Source organism: Thamnophis sirtalis, unplaced genomic scaffold, assembly GCF_051295495.1.
Source record: "Thamnophis sirtalis isolate CommonGarterSnake01/CBP01778 unplaced genomic scaffold, rThaSir2_p1.2 scaffold_4, whole genome shotgun sequence".
NCBI lineage: Eukaryota > Metazoa > Chordata > Lepidosauria > Squamata > Natricidae > Thamnophis > Thamnophis sirtalis.
Window position 1 is genome coordinate 118,693,021 of NW_028261384.1, and position 20,060 is coordinate 118,713,080.

General features: G+C 42.0%; 1 protein-coding gene across 1 annotated transcript in view; it reads left to right on the top strand.

The window, feature by feature from the left end:
• GRIN2D (glutamate ionotropic receptor NMDA type subunit 2D) overlaps nucleotides 1–19,436 on the top strand; it is a 63,341-nt gene extending 43,905 nt beyond the window's left edge. Inside the window, exons 12-13 of the mRNA XM_014052472.2 lie at nucleotides 5,780–6,012; nucleotides 10,268–19,436. Coding sequence (XP_013907947.1) covers nucleotides 5,780–6,012; nucleotides 10,268–11,710 — 1,676 coding nt within the window. The 3' untranslated portion in view covers nucleotides 11,711–19,436. The remainder of the gene's footprint in view (nucleotides 1–5,779; nucleotides 6,013–10,267) is intronic.
• The last annotated feature ends 624 nt before the right edge of the window (nucleotides 19,437–20,060 follow it).

The window sequence follows — 20,060 nt, forward strand, 5'->3', positions numbered from 1 at the left end:
AGGACACTGGAATTGAAGTGGAAAGTCTGGGTTAGAAGCAAATGATGAATTGCGAGGCGGAAAGAAATGTTGTAATGGACTTTTTGAAATATATCAGTGCCTAAAAAGAAGTGTATTGTGCATTATTCTAGGTGCATACTCTCAAGTTAGTGTCACTGGGGAACTTTTTTTTAAATACAGCCCATTGGACTGTGAAGAGATCTAGAAAGAAAGAAAAAAACAAATTTGTTTCAGAGTACCTGTAAATTTGCATGTAGCATGCCAGGCGCTCCTTAAAGCAAGGTAGGCTTTTTCTTAAGATTGACAAATTCAGGAAGATGCACAACAACTTTATGGTGTTCCTGAGAAGTGCTATAAGTGGGCCCCTGCATGCTCTAAATCAGGGGTGTCAAACTCGATTTCATTGTGGGTTGACCTCAGAGGGCCATGGTGGGCATGGGCCTGGTGGGCATGGCCAGCTTGAGGTCACTCATGTCGGGGGACACCTGTGGTGGCCAAGTGCTAAAGGACTTCCCTGAGACCCTTCCTTATTCTTATTATAATCTTCCTTCCTTCCTTTTTTTTCTTTTTCCTTTCCTTTTCATTCTTCCTTCTTCTTCCTTCCCCTCTTTCCTTATTTTTTCTTCCTTGCTCTCTTCCCATCTTTCCTTCTTTTTCTTTGTCTTTCCCTTTCCCCTTTCCTGTCCCTTCTTGCATGCTCAAATGGAAAAGGGGAAACATTTCTCCTTTTGTTTTGTTTTTAGTTTGTTTTGCTAGCCCTCTGCCAGCGAAAATGGAGGCTGGGGTATGTGTGCACAGCAATAGCAATAGCAATTAGACTTATATACCGCTTCATAGGGCTTTCAGCCCTCTCTAAGCGGTTCACAGAGTCAGCATATCGCCCCAACAGTCTGGGTCCTCATTTCACCCACCTCAGAAGGATGGAAGGCTGAGTCAACCTTGAGCCGGTGAGATTTGAACCGCTGAACTGCAGATAACAGTCAGCTGAAGTGGCCTGCAGTACTGCACCCTAGCCACTGGGCCACCTCGGCTCTCCCCTTAGCTCTGTTTTGGCTGGCAGAGGCACTGCAGGTCAGCCCTTTGCTGTTTCCAGGCCTGCCTCACAGGCCGGATCCAGGCCATGGGCCTTGAGTTTGACACCCTTGCTCTAAATCATATGTTGCCCTTTGGAGCCAAATCTCCATGCAGCCATTTCTCAAACTGTATAGCCTAAATTGGTAATATCTTCTGCTGTGGAGTATCTGGTATCTATGTCTAAGACCTATATTTACAATAATTCCTAAAATTTTAAGTTCAAGGCTTATGCATGGGGCACGTTCTCTTCTCAGATTGACAGACAGCAATCTACATCATCTGTCTGCCATCAAATTGGATTAAGCAGCATTATTGTGATAAGAAAATATTTCTTGTCCTCAGCTAGAAATGGGGTGTAATGCTATTTCTCAGTGCACACATTCTTTTTTAAATACTTTTTTATTAATAGGTCTTATATATATAGTAAGAAGTATATTGAAAGAAAAAAGATATAGCAAATGTGAAAGAGGAAGAAAAGAAAAGAAGAAAAGAAGAGACAAAGAAAAAAGGAAATGGAAAATAAAACATGAAAAGAGATATTAAAAATGGCTTCCAATTTTCTTCTCAGAGTAATACATACAATTCTAATCAAATCTCTCTCTAAGATTTCATCATAATCATTATTCTTTTTAATCATCTAAACCATAATTCACAAAATCATTTTCTTTTTTACGCAAAAAAAAATCCATAATAGGTTTCCAGTGGTTGATGAATGTCAATAATGACCTTTCTGTAATCAAAGAAGCCAATTTAGTCATCTCAGCAAATTCTGTCAATTTCATCTGATGTTTCTCCATGATGGGTAATGCTGAAACTTTCCACTTTGTACATATGATAATTGCCATAGTAATCATATATTGAAATAATCTTCCATGGCTCTTTTTAAACCATTTATCCTTTATCAGTCTCATAAGGAAAGGTTCTGGTTTCAGTTGAATGTCTAAAATCCTCTGTACATACTGAAATCATTTTTTAGTTCTTTTACATATCTCTCAGGCATGATAAAATGTGCCTTCAAGTTGTTCACATTTCCATATATTTGAAATGCTTTTATACCTTCTAGATAATTTCTCTGGTGTCATGTACCCATAATACATCATTTTTATAAAAATTATCCTTAAGATCATAACAATGTAAATTTCAACCTTTTTGACCATATATTGATAGATGGATTCATCTGTATATTATTAGCCCACTTTAAGATGCCTTCTTTAACCTGCTTTTCTTCCATTTCAGATTTCAAGAAAATTGTACATGTTTTAGCAATTACATGTTCATCGTCGGTACACAATTGCACTTCAAATTCTGTCTTCCTTTTCTTTATACCATGTCTTTATATCTGTTTTAAATCTTTCTAATAACTGTAAAAAGGAAAACCACTGACAACTATATCCTACTTCATTAGTTGCTCACTTGATTTAATGTTAAATTCCCCTTGCTGACTCTCCCATAATTTCTAGTATGTTAACTATTTGTCTTTGTTTGTAAAGACAAGTAGATAAATTATTTTTTGTGCTGAGATCCATAGAGATCTTTTGGGGGGCACAGTCTTGGTTTATATCTATTCCATATTCTCAGTATGACTTTTCAAATGAAATGATTTTTAAAATCCACATTAACTTTATTGTAGCATAAATATACATGCCATCCATACCTTACGTCATGTGTTTCTAACTCTAAAAATCTTTTCTTTCTCAGCAGCACCCATTCTCTCATATAAACAAACAAACAAACAAACAAAAGCTTCAAAATACAATTTCAAAACTGGGAAACCAAATCCTCTTCTTTCCTTTGTGTCATGTTAGCACTTTGTATTTAAATTGTGTTTTTCCCCCTTGCATACAAATTTAGATATATATTTTTGTCATTGCCTGAATAGCATATCAGTTATCAAAACAGGTGTAGTCTGAAGCAAAAACATTCTAGGCAAAACATTGATTTTGCTTATAAAATTCCCATCAACAATGACAATTTAATTTTAACCATCTTAAGATGTTCTTCTTAATTTCATTCCATGCGTGAACACTATTTATTTTGAAATAATATACAGTCCCAGTAATACTCCAAGTATTTTACTTTTTCTCAATATTAAACTTTATCAGTTCTACTTGATCTTTTGTTTTTATATTTTTGTTAACATCTTCTGTTTTCCATGCATTGATTCTAAACTTTAGTTAGCACTATTAGTTTCATTTAACACACAGTAATTATTCATTTACATTTGCAACCAAGATTGCCAAATATAAGACTGTATTTTTCTTCTGCACTGAGAAGTCCATGTTTAGTTTCTTTCAGATGAAATACAACTGGTAATATCAATTTGATTTACAAGTAGAGTGTAATAGAAGCAAATGGATATTCCTGCAGGAAGCTGCAAATGCAACGATCTTGTACTGAAGAGGGAAACAAGGCACTGGCTGCTTCACCTTCAGCTAGCAAAATTCAGCTTTATTCCAGTTTAAAAATGAAAACTAGGTTTTTATCTTCACTTCTCAAACATTCATGATACTTGCATTTTTTTTAGTGCTGCAGGCTCAAAATCATTATAGCCGATGAAAATCTATTTTTGAAGATCCTAAATAATTGTTTATGGAAAGGGGCCCCTTAGTGGCCCCCTTTCTCCTTTTATTCTCAGCATTTGTCTCATTTCCACATATTCAATCCAATTAGTCCTCAAGTTATAACGGCATTGAAAAAAGTGACTTATGACCATTTTTCACACCATTGCAGCAGGATCAAAATTTAGATGCTTGGCAACTGGCATGTATTAACAACAGTTGCAGCATCCCAGGGTCATGTGATCACCTTTTGTGATCTTCTGACAAACAAAATCAATAAACCAGATTCACTTAACCAGGCTACTAACTTACCAATTGTACAGGTTCGTTTAACAACTGTGGCTAGAAAAGTCATAAAAAGAGCAAAATTCACTTAACAACTGTTTTGCTTAGCAACGGAAATTTTGGGCTCAGTTTTGGTTGTATGTCGATGACTACCTGTAACTTTTGTGGTCATACACCAATTACTTTGTTAACCAGCAGAGATAAACAACTTCTGGCTCTGCCACCTCAATTTTGCACCGTGTCTAAGCTTCAAGTTTTCCATGGGTGGGAATTATCATTTCATTCCAACTCCCTAACACCCCTGGCAAGCTTCCAGTGCCGAAGCACCATGGAAGTCCTTTGCTTGTCTTTGCCATGGTTACGCTGGCTATTTAGACATCATTAAATAAATAGGCAGAACTTTAAAGTTTGATGGGAAGCCTGACACTGATTGGATGCCAGTTTCTCTGTTCAAACATTGGGGTTCCCTCATATGATGCTATTTGCTACTGAGGTTGAGAGCAGAGAGAAGAATTACTGGGCAGTGTTAAGAGTGAGTGAAAGTTTGAGGAATGAAAATGTGATCCTGTGGAAGGGCCTTCCAATATTACTGTGGTCCCAAGTCAGCTTTCCCAGTTGTGTTTGTGAATACCCCTGGCAGATTTCTCTAGCCATCCTATATAGTTCTCAATTTACAACAGTTCATTCAGACTGTTCAAAGTTACAACGGCACTGAAAAAAATGACTTATGACTTATTTTTCCCAGCTACAACCTTTGCAGCATCCCCATGATCATGTAATCAAAATTCAAAGGCTTGTCAGCCAGTTCATACTTATGACCATTGCTGTGTCCTAAAGTCGTGTGATCCCCTTTTGCGAACTTCTCACAAGCAAGTTCATATTTGGGGAAGCCATATTCACTTGACAACCGGGTTACTAACTTATCAACTGCAATTATTCCCTTGATAAGATGTTTTTATATTTTTGTAAGCTGCCATGAGTTGCCATGTGCGAATAGGCAGCAATATACATCTCATAAACAAACAAACAATTTAGGAGCCGAGGTGGCACAGTGGTTAAATGCAGCACTGCAGGCTACTTCAGCTGACTGCAGTTCTGCAGTTCGGCTGTTCAAATCTCACCGGCTCAGGGTTGACTCAGCCTTCCATCCTTCCGAGGTGGGTAAAATGAGGACCCGGATTGTTGTTGGGGGCAATATGCTGACTCTGTAAACCTCTTAGAGAGGGCTGAAAGCCCTATGAAGTGGTATATAAGTCTAACTGCTATTGCTATTGCTAAACAAACAAACTGTGGCAAGAAAAGTCATAAAATGGGGCAAAACACTTAACAAATGTCTCACTTAACAACACAAATTTTGGGCTCAGTTGTGGTCATAAGTCAAGGGCTACCTATACTGCTATAATGCAATTAAAGGGCACGTGCTTAAGGAAGGCTTATGTGAGACAGTCACTGCTACTTGGTCATTTCAGGCCTTGGCAATCAATTTCTGTCCAGAACAAGAGGATTTGCATTTTATGGAAGGAAAGGACAGGGGAGAAGGTCATCTACGTAAGTCTATTATAATGGTATGTGACAGTGACTTTGGGAGACAAGAGGAAGAGCCGCAGACTAGACAACAGCCAGCCTGATAAACAAAAGTCTGAATCTGAAAGAGGAGAGTGGAGAAAAGTATCTCAGAAGGGACCGTCCCTAGTTTTCAGTAGAATAAATGTATAGGATTGGAGAGATACTTTCAGGCTTGAGTCTTTTGCTCTTAACTTTACAATAAAGGAAGAAGTAGTATTCAAAACAGCTGGTGCTTCTGTGCCACCTCAAAGGGATGACACCCAAATGTTTTCTACCACTGCCCTTCTTTGTTTCAGATGAGATTGAGCTCCTGGAGCGCCTGTGGCTGTCAGGGATTTGCCACAATGACAAAATAGAGGTGATGAGCAGTAAACTGGATATAGACAACATGGCAGGGGTCTTCTACATGCTTTTGGTAGCCATGGGGCTGAGCCTGCTGGTCTTTGCCTGGGAACATCTCATCTACTGGAAACTGCGCCATTGCATGAGACACACGGGCCGGCTGGACTTTCTACTCGCCTTCAGCAGGGTGAGTTTTTAAAAGAGTATGCGATTCCCATATATACCCCAAAGCTGTTCGCTTCCTTCTGCAGACTTCTTCCTAGCTTCTCTTACTCCTCTCCCTTTATCTAGAGTTGCAGGAATTCTGTGATTGCATTGCTCAAATATTCCAAGGAGAAATGGATACAGAAATCAGCAGTTTCAGAATTTTAAGGGTTAAAAAACCCATAGGTTTCTGGAGGCTTGGGAGGATGTGTATGTATATAGACAGTGGGATAAGAAATCTCATAAACAAGGGCAAGGAGCTCACCAAGATTGAAAGCGCAAGTGTTGGGTCTGACATTACCTAAAACCAAATTATGCAAAGGAAATCAACTTACTCAGGTTTGCTTGTTGTATATCATTTGTACAGAACATGGAAGCTAGCTACTTGAGATGAGAATCAGCTATTTTTAGGTCATGCATTCCTTCTTCTATCTTTCTTGATCCCATCTTTACCTAGGCATGTCTACAGATGTGCATAAATTGAGTAATAGTCACTTTTGAAGCCTACACAACATGTTTTGGTGACAAAAGGACATCTCTTTTCTAAGGAAAACTGGCTGTAGTCATCTGTGTTTGCAAGCTAAAAAATTAACTTGCAAACCTAACTCAGTTGTTAGCACCTTTAACGTAAGAAAAAACAACCCCACTTCTCGGCATTTTAAAAAATTTGCACTTCTTTTTAAATTAAGGGGATGATTAGCATGCTGTCGAATAAATCTGTTTTCAATCAGCTTGAGGGGGGGGGGAAATTGGCTGGCTTGCCTAAAGAACTGGAGGTGGCGACGTGCTGATTTGTACGTCTATCAAATGTAGTAACACACTGGGAGAAGGCAGATTTGCTCCCAGAAATGGGGAGCAGAGGAAGAAATGCATCAATCAAATGTTAATGTGATGTTAGCCTGCATCCTACAACTCCATGGCTATATTTTTATTTTTTTTAAAAAGGGAAATCTAGATTACTGGTGATTAATTTCTAAAAAGTTGGGGACAAGGAGAAAAGTATAGTATAGCCTTTATTGTTATTGTACATCATGTATACGGTGAAATTGGTTTTAGCCTCACTGGTGAAATCCATGACAACAAATACAAACAACATAAATGGTATAAAGAATAATCCCTATGCAAGTCATTAGAAAAAGAAAAAGAAAGAAAATAAAAACTGGTCATACGTTTCCACATGTGCATGGAGTGATTGTGCTTGTGTTTAAGAGTCTGGCAGCCCATGGAATAGAAGCTATCGATTTGATTTTGAAACCTAGTTTTGAGCTTTTATAAAGACCACTAAAGGAAGCCTAGGCGGCCTCAAGCTTTGATGTGGTTGTGGAGGAGCAACAGGTAGTCCTTGACTTACAACCATTCATTTAGTGGCTGTTCGAAGTTACAGTGGTATTGAAAAAAGTGACTCTTGACTGTTTTTCACACTTATGACCATTGCAGGGTGCTTGGCAACTGGCATGAATTTATGACAGTTGCAGAGTCCTGGGGTCATGTGATCACTATTTGTAATCTTCCCAGGGGCTTCCAAAAAGCAGACAATGGGGGAAGCTGGAGTCGTATAACGACCCATAGTCCAAAAAGTTGTAAAATCAGGCATGACTTACGTCCACTTCCAGCTGTAGTTGTAAATCGAGGGCCGTCTGTAGGTTTTTTTTTTTTTTTGCATATGTCAATCGCTTTATAAAACCAATTAAAGTTACTGTTGTCTAGTACTGAAATTAAGTTTAAAAATGGTGGGAAAGAGCCCATTTATCCACGTGGCAGAAATCCGATCTCCCATTTGATTTCTCTGCTTGCTGTCCTTATCTCTTGTAATCTTAACTGTCTAATTGGATTTCTTCCTTACCTTACCCTCCTTTCTGCTATTCTTCCTCTCTGCTTCTCTCCGTTCATTAGCCTGGTGATCTTTCTCTGCAATCATTTGTCTATACTAAAGGGCAACTTCAACAACATGAGGAAATGGTCTCTATCAGTAGCAGAAGGCTGTTTGTACGGGAAAATGGTCTTTCTTAGCTTCAGGGTGGAAGGGTTTTACATTGGTGTTCCTATAACTGAGTTAAGAGAGAAGATGGGAACTTGTAGAGATTTCTAGCAGATCTGGCTTGGGAATTCTGGGAGTTAAAATGCACCCGTCTTAAACTTGCCAAGGTTAAGAAAACTGACATACAGACAGAGGGAAGACCCAATTTGACAATCAAATTGGTTGGAGCCCATATGGGCAGTCCTTCACTTATGACTGTAACAGAACTTTCCCATTACAGTTGTAAGTCATGACAATGGTAAAGCATGACCACCTGATTTAATGACCTTGCTTTACATTGGTCATTAAGCAATACCATGTTGTTAAGTGAACCACATTTTCGCTCTGGGCTGGTTTTGGCAAAAACTTGTATTTCCTTCCAGTTTTCAGCAAGAACATTGTAAAACACTTTCATATCACTGGCAAATGGCCAAAACATGCAGTCCAGTTGCCAAGCATCCCAAATGTGGTCATGTGGGGGCCACAGGTCATCGTAGCTCTGGAACTGAGCTGGGGAGATTTGTTGGTACTTTGCTAAGTGATTGTTTGTAAGTCAAGGACTAATCTATACAAAATAAGATAACAGGTAGTCCTGGACCTATGACCACAATTGAGCCCAAAATTTCTGTTGCTGAGTGAGACATTTGTTAAATGAATTTTGCCCCATTTTATGATCTTTTTTGCTACGGTTGTTAAGTGAATCACTGCCGTTGTTAAGTAAGTAACAAGGTTCTTCAATGAATCTGGTTTCCCATTGACTCTGCTTATCAGAAGATCACAAAAGGGGATCATGTGAACCCAGGATCACGTGGCCAAATTTTGATCACATGACCATGGGGATGAAGCAACAATCATAACTAAAAAACTGTCACATTTTTCAGTGCCATTGTAACTTTAAACAGCCACTAAATGAACTATCGTTAAGTTGAGGACTACCGGTACTTAAAAAATGCCTTGGAATCCCTCTCTCCAAATTCATATGAAGATAAAAGGGAAGTACAAGAACTATAGCTATTCTAATAAAAGTAGATCTAGGCCTACAGAAGCCTGCAGCTTCTTAGTCTGGTCTACTTTATAGGGCTGACCAGATAAAGAATTCCAATTCTTTTAGAATTCATAGTGCTGGCTTGATACATCTTGACTAGGTATGTTATGCAAGGGTTCATTAGGATGACACTTGTCAAACTGGGGATTTGATATAAAGACTCAAAAAAGATAAATTGGCTGAGGAATTTGATATTGGATTACTGTGCTCAGAGTAAAGCTGTTGGTTGACGGAGATGACATAGGAAATGGACAGATGGGGAAGAAGTGATATGGTCAGTGAGAAGAGTCACTTGTATCTCACTGAAATTCTTAAATTGCATTTAGAAGAAGATAATTGTGTAAAAGTGGGAAGCAGTGATTTATATTGTCATTATTATTGTTATATGTCAAGAATTATTGCAGATAAATAAAAAAGTGTCTTAACTTGAGTTAGATCCTCGGCTCAGCTAGCTTGGATATCGGCAATCACTGTGAAGGCAGATGTTTTTCCAACCTATTCAAAGATTATGCTGAGAACTCAACTTCGAACTTTCTTGGTAATATAGATAGTTTTAAAGAAGAGATTGGAAAACTATTTGTCTGAAATGGTATAGGCTTTCCTGCTTAAGCAGAAGGTTGGACTAGAAGATCTCCAAGGTCCCTTCCAACTTTGTTATTCTGTTACTTATGATTGTTTATTTAATGACTGTTCAAAGTTAAGACAGACATCCACCCCCATGACCATGTGATTACATTAACAACTGGTCAATATTTAAGACTGTTTGTAACATCTCATAGTCACCTGACTGCAATTTACAATGTTTTTTTTGCTGGAAACTGATGTTTATTTCCAATTTTCTGAAAAAATGCCAATTGGGTACAATGGGTTTGCTTAAAGACTGCTGCAAAAAATGGTTATAAAATCAGGAACTGTCAGGTTGTGATCTGCTTTAACAACCACTATGACTTATGAATGTAATTCTGATCTTAATTGTAGTCATAAATTGAGGACACCTGAATTTAATTGTCCTACCTGCCCAGGTGCCATTTTAGCGACCACTATCTTGTTCAATTTTTCCAGTGCATTTTCTACACTATAGAAAGTGTATGCTTGCTACAGGTAAAAAACAGCTATAGTTGAAGAACTTATTATATATATATATATATTTATATATATTTCTCCCATTTCTTCCAGGGCATGTATAGTTGTTGTAGCAGTGAAGACCCCAAAATACCAGACCAGCAGCAATTGCCCATCCTAAATCACACCTACGGACCATCACGAGGTGTACCCCCAGCTCTGCCCAGTCCACCTGGGCCTCCACTCCCTTGTTCCAGCTTCCTGCCTCGTGAACGGCGCATCGTGGAACGGTGGCGTCATGCCCGTAGCCCCAACTGCTACAAGGATTTGTACCCCCCTACACCTGCAGAACTCCCTACCACTAAACCGCCACGCCACGCCCTCAAGAGTCCTTTCTCGGATGGCTTCCACCGGTTCTATGGCCCCATTGAACCCGAAGGGCTTTCAGATCATGTCAGTAGCAAAAAAATGGCACCCTGTCAGCTCTCCCCCCCACAGCCTTCCCGCGGGCTGGAAAACCCTCCGTCCTACTTTGCTATAGTGAGAGAAAAAGATTCTCCAAATATGCCACCAGTGGCATCCGGTTGGCAACGCAAATCTCTCCGGGGTTTGTATGAAAGTTTCCAAGCAGGAAAGGCAGCTGGCCGAACTTCTGAGGTGAAAAAATATGATGGTCCTTCAAGCAGTTATCCCACCAAAAGCCCCTGTGAGTTGGAAAGGAGCACTTCCCGGTCTTTCGGGAAAGAGCGAAATCGCTACGGCTACACCCGGCTGTCCTACGAGGATGAACGTTCCCCACCGGTCCCCCATTACCGACATGCTGAGGAGGCATCTCTGCCAAGAGCTGAGCCAGAAGCGAAATGCCCAACCACATCAAGCCGCGAGAGGAGCTCCCGGGCTCACATCTGCCGCAGCCATTCCCACCCACTTGCCGTCGGTGCCAGTTTGCGCAGCCAAAGTCATTATGTGGACTTTTCAGACTCTGATTCTGACATCTGTGAGAGGGATAGTGATGGCCACAGCTGCTGGTACCAGTCGCCAGATTATTTCTGCACCTACCCCTCCCGAGAGAGGCAGCTGTTCGCCACGCACAAGCCTCTGCACTACTGGTCGGCCGACAAGTTGGCCAAATGCCACGGGTGTCACGGTCCTTGCCAGCACTGCCTGAGCCTAGAAATGCTCCCGCCACCCACTCCGCCGTGCCGCAAGGAAGCCTTGCATTATTTGAGCTGTTCGGAAGAGCATTTGGAACGCCGGCTGGACTGGGAGCATCGACACTGTAGCCACTACAGCTGCCTGGTTCCTCGGCATCGCCATGGCTTCCACCGACGCTGTCACCATCATTCTTGTGAGATGGGGCCAGGTGGTGGAGTCCTCCACCCGACCTCCCGTAGTCTGGAGGACCTCAGTTCCTGCCACATGATGCGCTGTGGGGCTTCTCATCGACACCAGGGTGGCTTCTCTCCGGAGTGGCTGCCACGCCGGGTGAGTCGAAGCGGGGAGCTTTTTGCCAGGCGTGGTTCGGCCCATTTCTCCAGTCTGGAGTCCGAGGTATGACCAGCGCCAGGTGGGGCGGGCGTGGGGGAGGGGTAGAGAAAGACATTTAAGATGAAATAAGAGGAAAAAAGACTGAATTGTGATTGAGACTCAGAAGGTGGAGATGGCACCGTGGCCCAACTCAAAGAACAAAGGCAATACCACGAAGATGGCCACGGAGCAGGGGATGCAGATCAGGGCCACCAAGGAACCCACCAAGGGCATGCTGCCAGGATGCCAAACAAGAAGAGATGACATAGTGTCATATCTCCCTGCCACAGAGGGGGGGAATTGTTCAACCAAAAGAGTATCACAGATAAAACCACAGTGGGGACTGGAACCACTAATATTCTCATTAAAAGAAAAAAGAAAGAAAAACCTAGAAGGGAGAACAGAGATAACATCTCAGAGAGAGGGGCAACACTCTGCTACTGCTACCCCAAGTGCCACCAGAATAGCCCCCCCTGACAAAACACCCAATCCCTTGCACCAGCCAATTTGCAGCGGGGGGGGGGTGGGGGTACAGGGGAGCTGTTCCCACCTGCGTTTCCATAACAGACCTTTTATATCCAGAAAAAGGGCTTTCCTGCCACTCTGTGGCACATCAGTGGGGTGGGGTCCTCTGGTCGGTGGCAGTGGGCTACTGCAACAGCAGGGCTGCTCCTCTTTGAACAAGCACCGAGAAAGGGTCCCAGCAGGTGGGGTCGACTCCCTGTCCTCCCACAGATTGGCAGCTGGAGCAGCCAGTGCCATCAGGCTCCAGGGCAGGGGGTGGGTGGTGGAGGGCCCCCTCCACGCTACTGTTTGGACCTTGCGGTGGGAAAGGATGTTAGGAGACAAAACTGTGACTTTGTTCAAACAGAAAACTGTGATATTTTTTCCTGCACATTTTCCTCTTCTCCCGTCTCACTTTCTTTGCTCTTCTTGTGCTTACCCTTTATTTCTTCCCTTCCTCCATCGCATATATAAAAATCACAGCCATCGGCCCCCATCGTTAGGGAGATAGCAACCCACGGCAAACAAACACCACCTCATAGGCAGAGACATGCAGACTCATCCGTTTGTGTGCTGCGATGGACGTAAATAAGTAAATGAAACAATCGCGGCCCCGCACTTCAGTGCATCCCAACTGACTCATATCCGAAAGGGTCTCTTTTCACAAACCTGAACCACGTATCCACCAGTGCACTGATGCTCCCTCCCAGCTAAGAGAGCGATTATAGGAAATGGTAGAAAACAGGATGAGGATGCTCTTCAATTGACTGAGAGGGCACAGCGCTTCAAAGCCAAACAAAGCCAATACAAGAAAGATCTGATGCAATAGATAAAATGCTGGATACAGTCATTTCCATCTACTCTCTTAAGCTAATTACGCAGGGTTTCTCTGAGAACACCGGGGGAGCCCAGAAACGGAAGATGTGCACGGAATTGTATGACTTACCCCCACCGTCCCTTGCTTGCCAAGGCATGGTTCTGCACCTTTGTGCGGGAAACTGAGCGGGCTGCTGCTCCTGCAGACGTTTCTTGTGCTGCTTCCCCTACGAAAGGGGCACAAAATCACCGTGCAGGTAGTCCTCGATTAAGGACCACAATTGGGACACTAGAATTTCTGTGGCTAAGCAAGGCAGTTGTTAAGGAAGCTGCATCCAGTTTTATGATCTTTTTGCTAAGCGAATCACAGCAGTTGTTAAGTGAATCATACAGTCATTAAGTGAAACCAGCTTCCCCTCCCCCCATTGACTTCGTTCATCAGAAGCCGTCGCAAATGGCGATTATATGACTCCAGCATGCTGCAACGGTCAAAAATACACGGAGGCAAGTTTTAATCAAATGGCTATGGAGAGGCTGCAACAGTCATAAGTGAGAGGACCGGTCATAAGTCACTTTTTTTCAGTGCTGTTGTAACTTTGAACAGTCAGTAAGTCAAGGACTATCTATATTTAAGAGTGCTCAGAGGAATGGAAATGTGTCTTCAAATCCCAAGATCTTGATAGAACTCCTGGAAATAAACAGGCATGAAATCTGACTTCGGGTGCCAAATGTAACAGACACAACTAAGAAAGCTCCGGGATTTTAGAGAAATGTGTGCCGTCGTTGATTGGCGGAACCTACTACAACAGATGCGATTAGCTGCCATTGTTGCATTTTCTCAAGGAGTGAGAATTTAAATTAAATGTCTGGAAAACTGCAGTGTGAATGATAAGTAGGTATGATAGGAGGAAGTGTGGAATGACAATAATCCAGGAATCAGCGAGGATTGAAAGTGCTACAAAAAGCAATGTTATTCTTTGCTTCCAGTGTTATTTAGAACTTTTCTCTAGCATGTAGCATGAATCCTAATCAAGTTCAGGGAGAAATGAGATTGGATGGTGTCATCAGGTCACTGCCAGATTTCTGTAAAATAAATCAAGGATCCTCAACTTTTCTGGCCATTTTGGGCTGTCATAAGGACAAAGGACTAGTCATTCAGAAGTGTCTGCCAAGGTGGTATGAACCATATCTCCCCCTCCACCAAGTCCTCAAATGGAACAGGCCAGACAAGGACATCAAGCAGGGACTATAAAGAATGGCAGAGGAGAACTTTTGAGTGGGGAGAGCTCCTTTCTAGCCCAAGCATCGTTGTCACCAAAGTAATTTATTAGCGGTCCATTTTTTCCTGATAACCTGATAAAAATCTGTTAGGAGGAAAGGTTTTTGCTTTTGGAGATCGTTCGGGCAGGAAATTCACAGACATAAGCAGAAGAAATATTCAACATCTTCTTTCTTTGCATTCATTTTGTGCTAATATTACCTTCCTTATCAGCCCTATTTTTGGTCATTTGGTATGGCCCTTCTTTTAACACCTCGCTCATGAAATGAGCACATCCATTTTTGAGGTTTATTCCAAGCTCTCGGTTTCCATTTCCATAAATAGGGCAATCAGAGATTCTGCCAAGGAAAAACTTGTGTGGAGGTGGGGGAGGGGGAGTCAGTTTTATCTTTATTTCAGAAGTTGTCATCCCCTGTCCCTGCCCCCTCTCCCCCAGCCACAGGCATTGGATCTGCCCAACTCCTCTTTCACTATGTTTGAGCATATCTGTACGCAATTCTAGGCAGGCTCAGTATTGTATTCGGTGTCAGGCCCAGATTTAGTTATCCTGAACTTTCTTAATATTTCTGGCCCATGTAATTGGAAGAAGGCAGTTCAAAAGAGTAAGCTATGTCTGAAGATAGGGGTTTCTCCAGATTTGGAGGTGGGAATTCACTAAATGGATCCTCCTTAAGTTGGTGGACTTCAGATTCTGGGCCTTGATGAGGAGCAGCTCCAATTAATCTACTGTTTTATATTTTCTAAATTGCTCTTAATGGAGCATTGCAGGGAGGGAGGTGGATTTAAAATTCTCATTTCCCAGAGTAATGCTTTGATTGCAAATGTAGCCATTCGGAGTAGGGGGCAGGCCTCATTTGATGCTTAATGCTGGTTTGAGGTCTGCTTGCCAAAGTCGGCCAAGCTTAGTAGGATTCTGAAGGAGAAGAAGGACGAGACTTGCCTGAGTTCCTGCTCTTTCTGGTTAGAAGACTAGAAACAACAAGACCGCCAAGCGAATACTGGATTCTTCCATCTGTGAACCTTCAACAGATTGCCAATTTAAACTTGCCTCAGTGCAGAAGGGGAACCAAATTTCCACACAGTTTCTGCCTCTCAGACAGGACTCCCTGGGCTAGATAGGCCATCAGTCAGACTTAGTAATCAGATTCTCTCCTTGTGCCGTTCTGGAGCCAAGCGATGCCTGTTCGCAGGGCCTTGTTTGAAGCGTTGCACTTCATTTGAGCCTCTTAGTAGGAACAGGAGCTTGACAAATTGAGAAAGATGCAGAAGGCAGCAGCAAGGATGATCAAAGGTCTGGAAGAGGCAATTTATACATCGAGATGCTGAAGGAACTGAGGCTGCTTAGCCCCAAGAAAAATAAAAGGTAGTTGTTGGACAAAGAGAGACCTGGTGGCAGTTCTCACACCTGTTTTAAAGTGTTGGAAAAGAAGAACCCACGAAGGAGACACCAAAGAAGATGATTTTAATGAACTGGAAGGTGAAAGGAGGCCCAAGACATGAGATCTGGATGTGTTCCTCTCATGAACATCACTGAGATTCATAGGAAGCATTGATCTCATGACATTTTGTCACCAATAATGAAAAACACAGTGGTGTCAGTTGTTCCCTGGGCTCCCACCATTTTTCCTTGAGGTGCTTGTGTTCTTGAAAATTAATAGAGTCCTAAGGGGAACGTAAGGGGAGTAAGACTGTTTCTGGGAAAACCAGCTGGTCCTGGCACACCCCAAACTACTCAGCCATAGAACATGCTAAGCTGGTGGGGCGCTGGCTTTAGGAACAGGACATCCTGTCTCAGGGCTGGGGTTGGGTCTGTGGGTCTGCAGAGTCCCACCCAACCCTCCAAGTTCTCCAATACAGTAGCAGCGAGAGTGGCCCAGTGCCAGGTGCCACAATAATACACTGTCACTCCCAAACTGGTGCACATACTGCCAAACAGTGAATTGCAAGAATATATATAAATATATATATATATATTACACACACACACACACACCCTCCCCAGTTACACAGCCACAGTCAAGCACAAAGGCATACAAGCACACGCCGATCATGCCAGCAGACAGAGTAGTCCACCTCTGCAACTGAAACCCACGTTGCACCAAACGGACTTAGCGTGCGGTTGAAAGGAGCCTGCACAGCAAAAAAAAAAAAAAAAGAGGAACTGCAGTCAATGTCACAAGCACAGCGCCTCCATCCTCAGCGCAGGAAGGCAGGGTCACTGTCAACCACCCATGCATACTCTCTACGCTGACAGTGCATTCTCAGAGAGCGATTGTAGTAGGACTGTGGCTCTCTCGATGTTTTCCCTCTCATGAGGTAAGTGTGTCCCCGCTGTCACTTGTGAAATGTAGCAAAAGATTTCCTTCCCGTTGTGCGTCCCTGGGTCTGGACTCCGTGTCTTGTGTGAAGTAGCCCCATAGTCTATAGCAGCCAAGGATGGATGGTCATAGCACCCCAGAGAGGACCAGCTCGGATGCCAGCAATTCGTTTTGTGTCCCATGAACTCACTGCAGTAGGAACTGAGAAACCGTAGCCTATTTGAAAACGCGGCAGAAAATGCACTTCCATGATGTACATCTCAATCCTTAATTAAGACAGAGATACAACCATACGTGGAAATCCAGAGCCACACACACACACACACACACACACAGACACACAGTGCCCCTTACATATAGACACCCATCCAGAAGTCCATAATTTCTGCCTCACTCTCCCAATTGTGCTTTTATTCTCTTTTCTCTCTCCTCCTCCTCCTCTTTCTCTCTTTCCTCGTGTCTCTCGGTCCCTTTTCCTAGGGGGGGGGGCAATTTAGTAATAACTTTAGAAATGCTGTTTTAGGGAGCGGGTTAAGGGGATGTGGGTGGTATTTCTTTGAGCGGGAGGGGTTTCGCTGGGGAGGGATCATGGGGCAGTGCCCCACACTAGAAGGGGCAGGGCTTGGGTGGGGCAGGGACCCAAGAATCCAGATTGGGGGTGGGCCCGGGGTTTTCGATACTATTTTAGGGTGTTCATAAGAAATAAAGGCTTTTTTAATCCCGCTCAGATGTTGACTTGTGTGGTGTTTTTGGAGTGTGCGTATCAAATAATCATTTCTTTATTTGACAAATAGTTCAATTTTTCTTTTTCCCCTGCAGTCTTTGTTCCCTTTTCCCATTTCCCCCTCCCGCTTAGTCCTTTCCAGTGTCAACAATAAGCAAAACAAAAGAGCAAGCAGAAAAACTGTGTAAGCTTTGTTAAATCCTGTAAAATAAGCAACATGCGACTTCAGTACATGTTTTAATTATGTAGCATCTAGCTTTTCTCAGTAGTGAGTTTAAACTATGCTGATCTTGATTTTTATGAAATTGGCACAGCATATTTATGGTTAAACATGCCTCATTCATCTCTGAAAAACACAGTGTAGCGTACTAAGACTTGGCTTCCCTTAGAAGCGAGAACTCATAATTACAGTACATTAAATTTGTAGTCCTCAATTTACGGCCATAATTGAGTCCAGAATTATGGTCATAAGTCATGCCAGTTGTTAAGTGAGTTATAATGTGACCATGCCAGATATATGACCTTTTTTGCAGTGTTTGTTAAGCAAACCATCATAAAGTGAACATCATGGTTGTTAAGTGAATGCCACAGTTGTAAAGAAAACAAACCTATTGTCTGCAAAAGGTGGTTTTTTTGCCAGAAACTGAACGTAAACACCAGTTTTCAGCAAAAACAGTTGCAAATCATAATCATGTGAGCACAGGATGCTGCAAATAGCCATAAATGTGGACCAATTGCCAAGCAGTCAAAATGTGGTCATGTGACTAGGGAGGCAGCCATCAGAATTTCAACTCCAGGTCATAAGTACCTTTTGGGGAGGTCCGTAATAACTTTGAACAGTCGCTAAGCAACCGATCATAAGTTAAGGATTATCTATGTCCATTTTTTAATATACAGGGTGTATCAAAAGTCAGACCCCATAGACAATTTATTTTATAAATTATATTGCATGTTCGAATTGGTTCCCACTTTCCTCTAACAATTTTTCTTGTTTGACGCATTATCCTTGAGCATTCTTAAGAACAGTAACCTTTTTTTCTGATGCTTGCAAATTTTGATGTGATGTTCTCCTTCAGATCCTCTGTTGCAATGTTTTTCAGCCTCAGCAAGTTTAAGATGTGCCGCTGGGGAATTCTGGGAGTTGAAGTCCACACATCTGAAAGTTGCTGAGGTTGAGAAACACTGGTCTGTTGGCCTGTGGGGCTTGGCTTTTGGTGCACCCTGAATACAATAAACAAATCATCCTGGAAGTAAGAAGATTATAAAGTTAGCATGACATCGGTCAGTTCTATATAAAATTCTGCACAAAAACCTCTCTAGCTATAGCCATTCTTCATTACAATAGAAAAGCCTCTTGAAGTCCGTTCTGATTATCTGCATCTCTGTCCAATTCAATTATGTCACAATTTCCTTTGCCATTTAATTTCCTGCAGAGTACTGAGAGCCAATCTGGTCTAGTGATGAAGATGCTGGCCTAGAAACCAGGAGACAGTGAGTTCTAGTGCTGCCTTAGGCATAAAAGCCAGGTGGGTGACTTTGAGTCAGTCACTCTCTCAGCCCAATCTGCGTCACTGGAGTTGCGGGGAAAATAGGAAGAGGAAAGAGTATTCGGTATGTTCAGTACCTTCTGTTCTATATGAAACAAAAGAGAATTTTTTTAAAGAAATTGGTTACTAAAAGCATGGTAAATTATTTCATCTTTAAAAGAACATTATTGTTCACTGCCATTAACACATAATTAAGATGGCTCAATCAATAACTGTGGTCTTGTCTATTCAGGCTCTAGGGCATATCCCACAGTGTATGTTATTTAACCCATAACTACAAACCATCTTGGCAATTAAACCATCTCTTCTCTTGGAAGACCAGAGTTAAAGCTCAATGGGTTTAATCCATTGAGCATTTTAATTCCCTGGCTACAGACTAGAGCAGAATGCTAAATATTATTATCTCCTGGTTCCAAATAAAGGGAAAAATGTTTTTTTTTTTTTAATGACTGAAACTTTGCTTACATGATGTGTATGGGGAAACTTCCCCTGGATTTTTGCTGGTTCTAAATATGTCATTCATAAATTATTTTACAGGTAATCTTTATGATTGGTCACTTAACAACCATTTGAAATTATGACAAGCCTCCCTGGAGTTACTTTACAACCTGTATTAGAAATTCCGATGGCTGGGTTTCCCTACACACACACACACACACAGTCACATGACCAGACTTTGGGCACTTGGCAACTAGTCTGCATTTATGGCTATTTGCAGTGTCCTGCATTACAGTTTTGCTGAAAACTGGCATTTACTTCCAGATTTTGGCAAAACACAGTATTTACTTAATAACCACTTGGAAAAAGATTGTTGGTGAGTTGATTTATGACCATTGCGATTTCATGACCTGATGAGTAGGCTCCATTACGGTCATAATTCAAGGACTACCTGTAGGTTCTTCCTCCTCCAAGAAAGATACATAGAGTACAGCAGCTTTCCCCATCTCCCCAGTGTCTTCTCAACCGTCCTGTGAAATAAACTAAGCTAGTAGCTGGTCAAAGGTTGCCCATTCACAGTTGAACAGGGATTAATATTACAGTCTCCCTGGACCTGGTTTAACCACTGTGTCCTAGGAAAAAAAATTAACTACTAACAATTGAGAATAACACAGTAGGGGGTCAAGATACAGTTAAATGCCTTTTGTAAAAAAATAATACTTAAACAGTATCTGATCTAGTCCTCATCTTACAA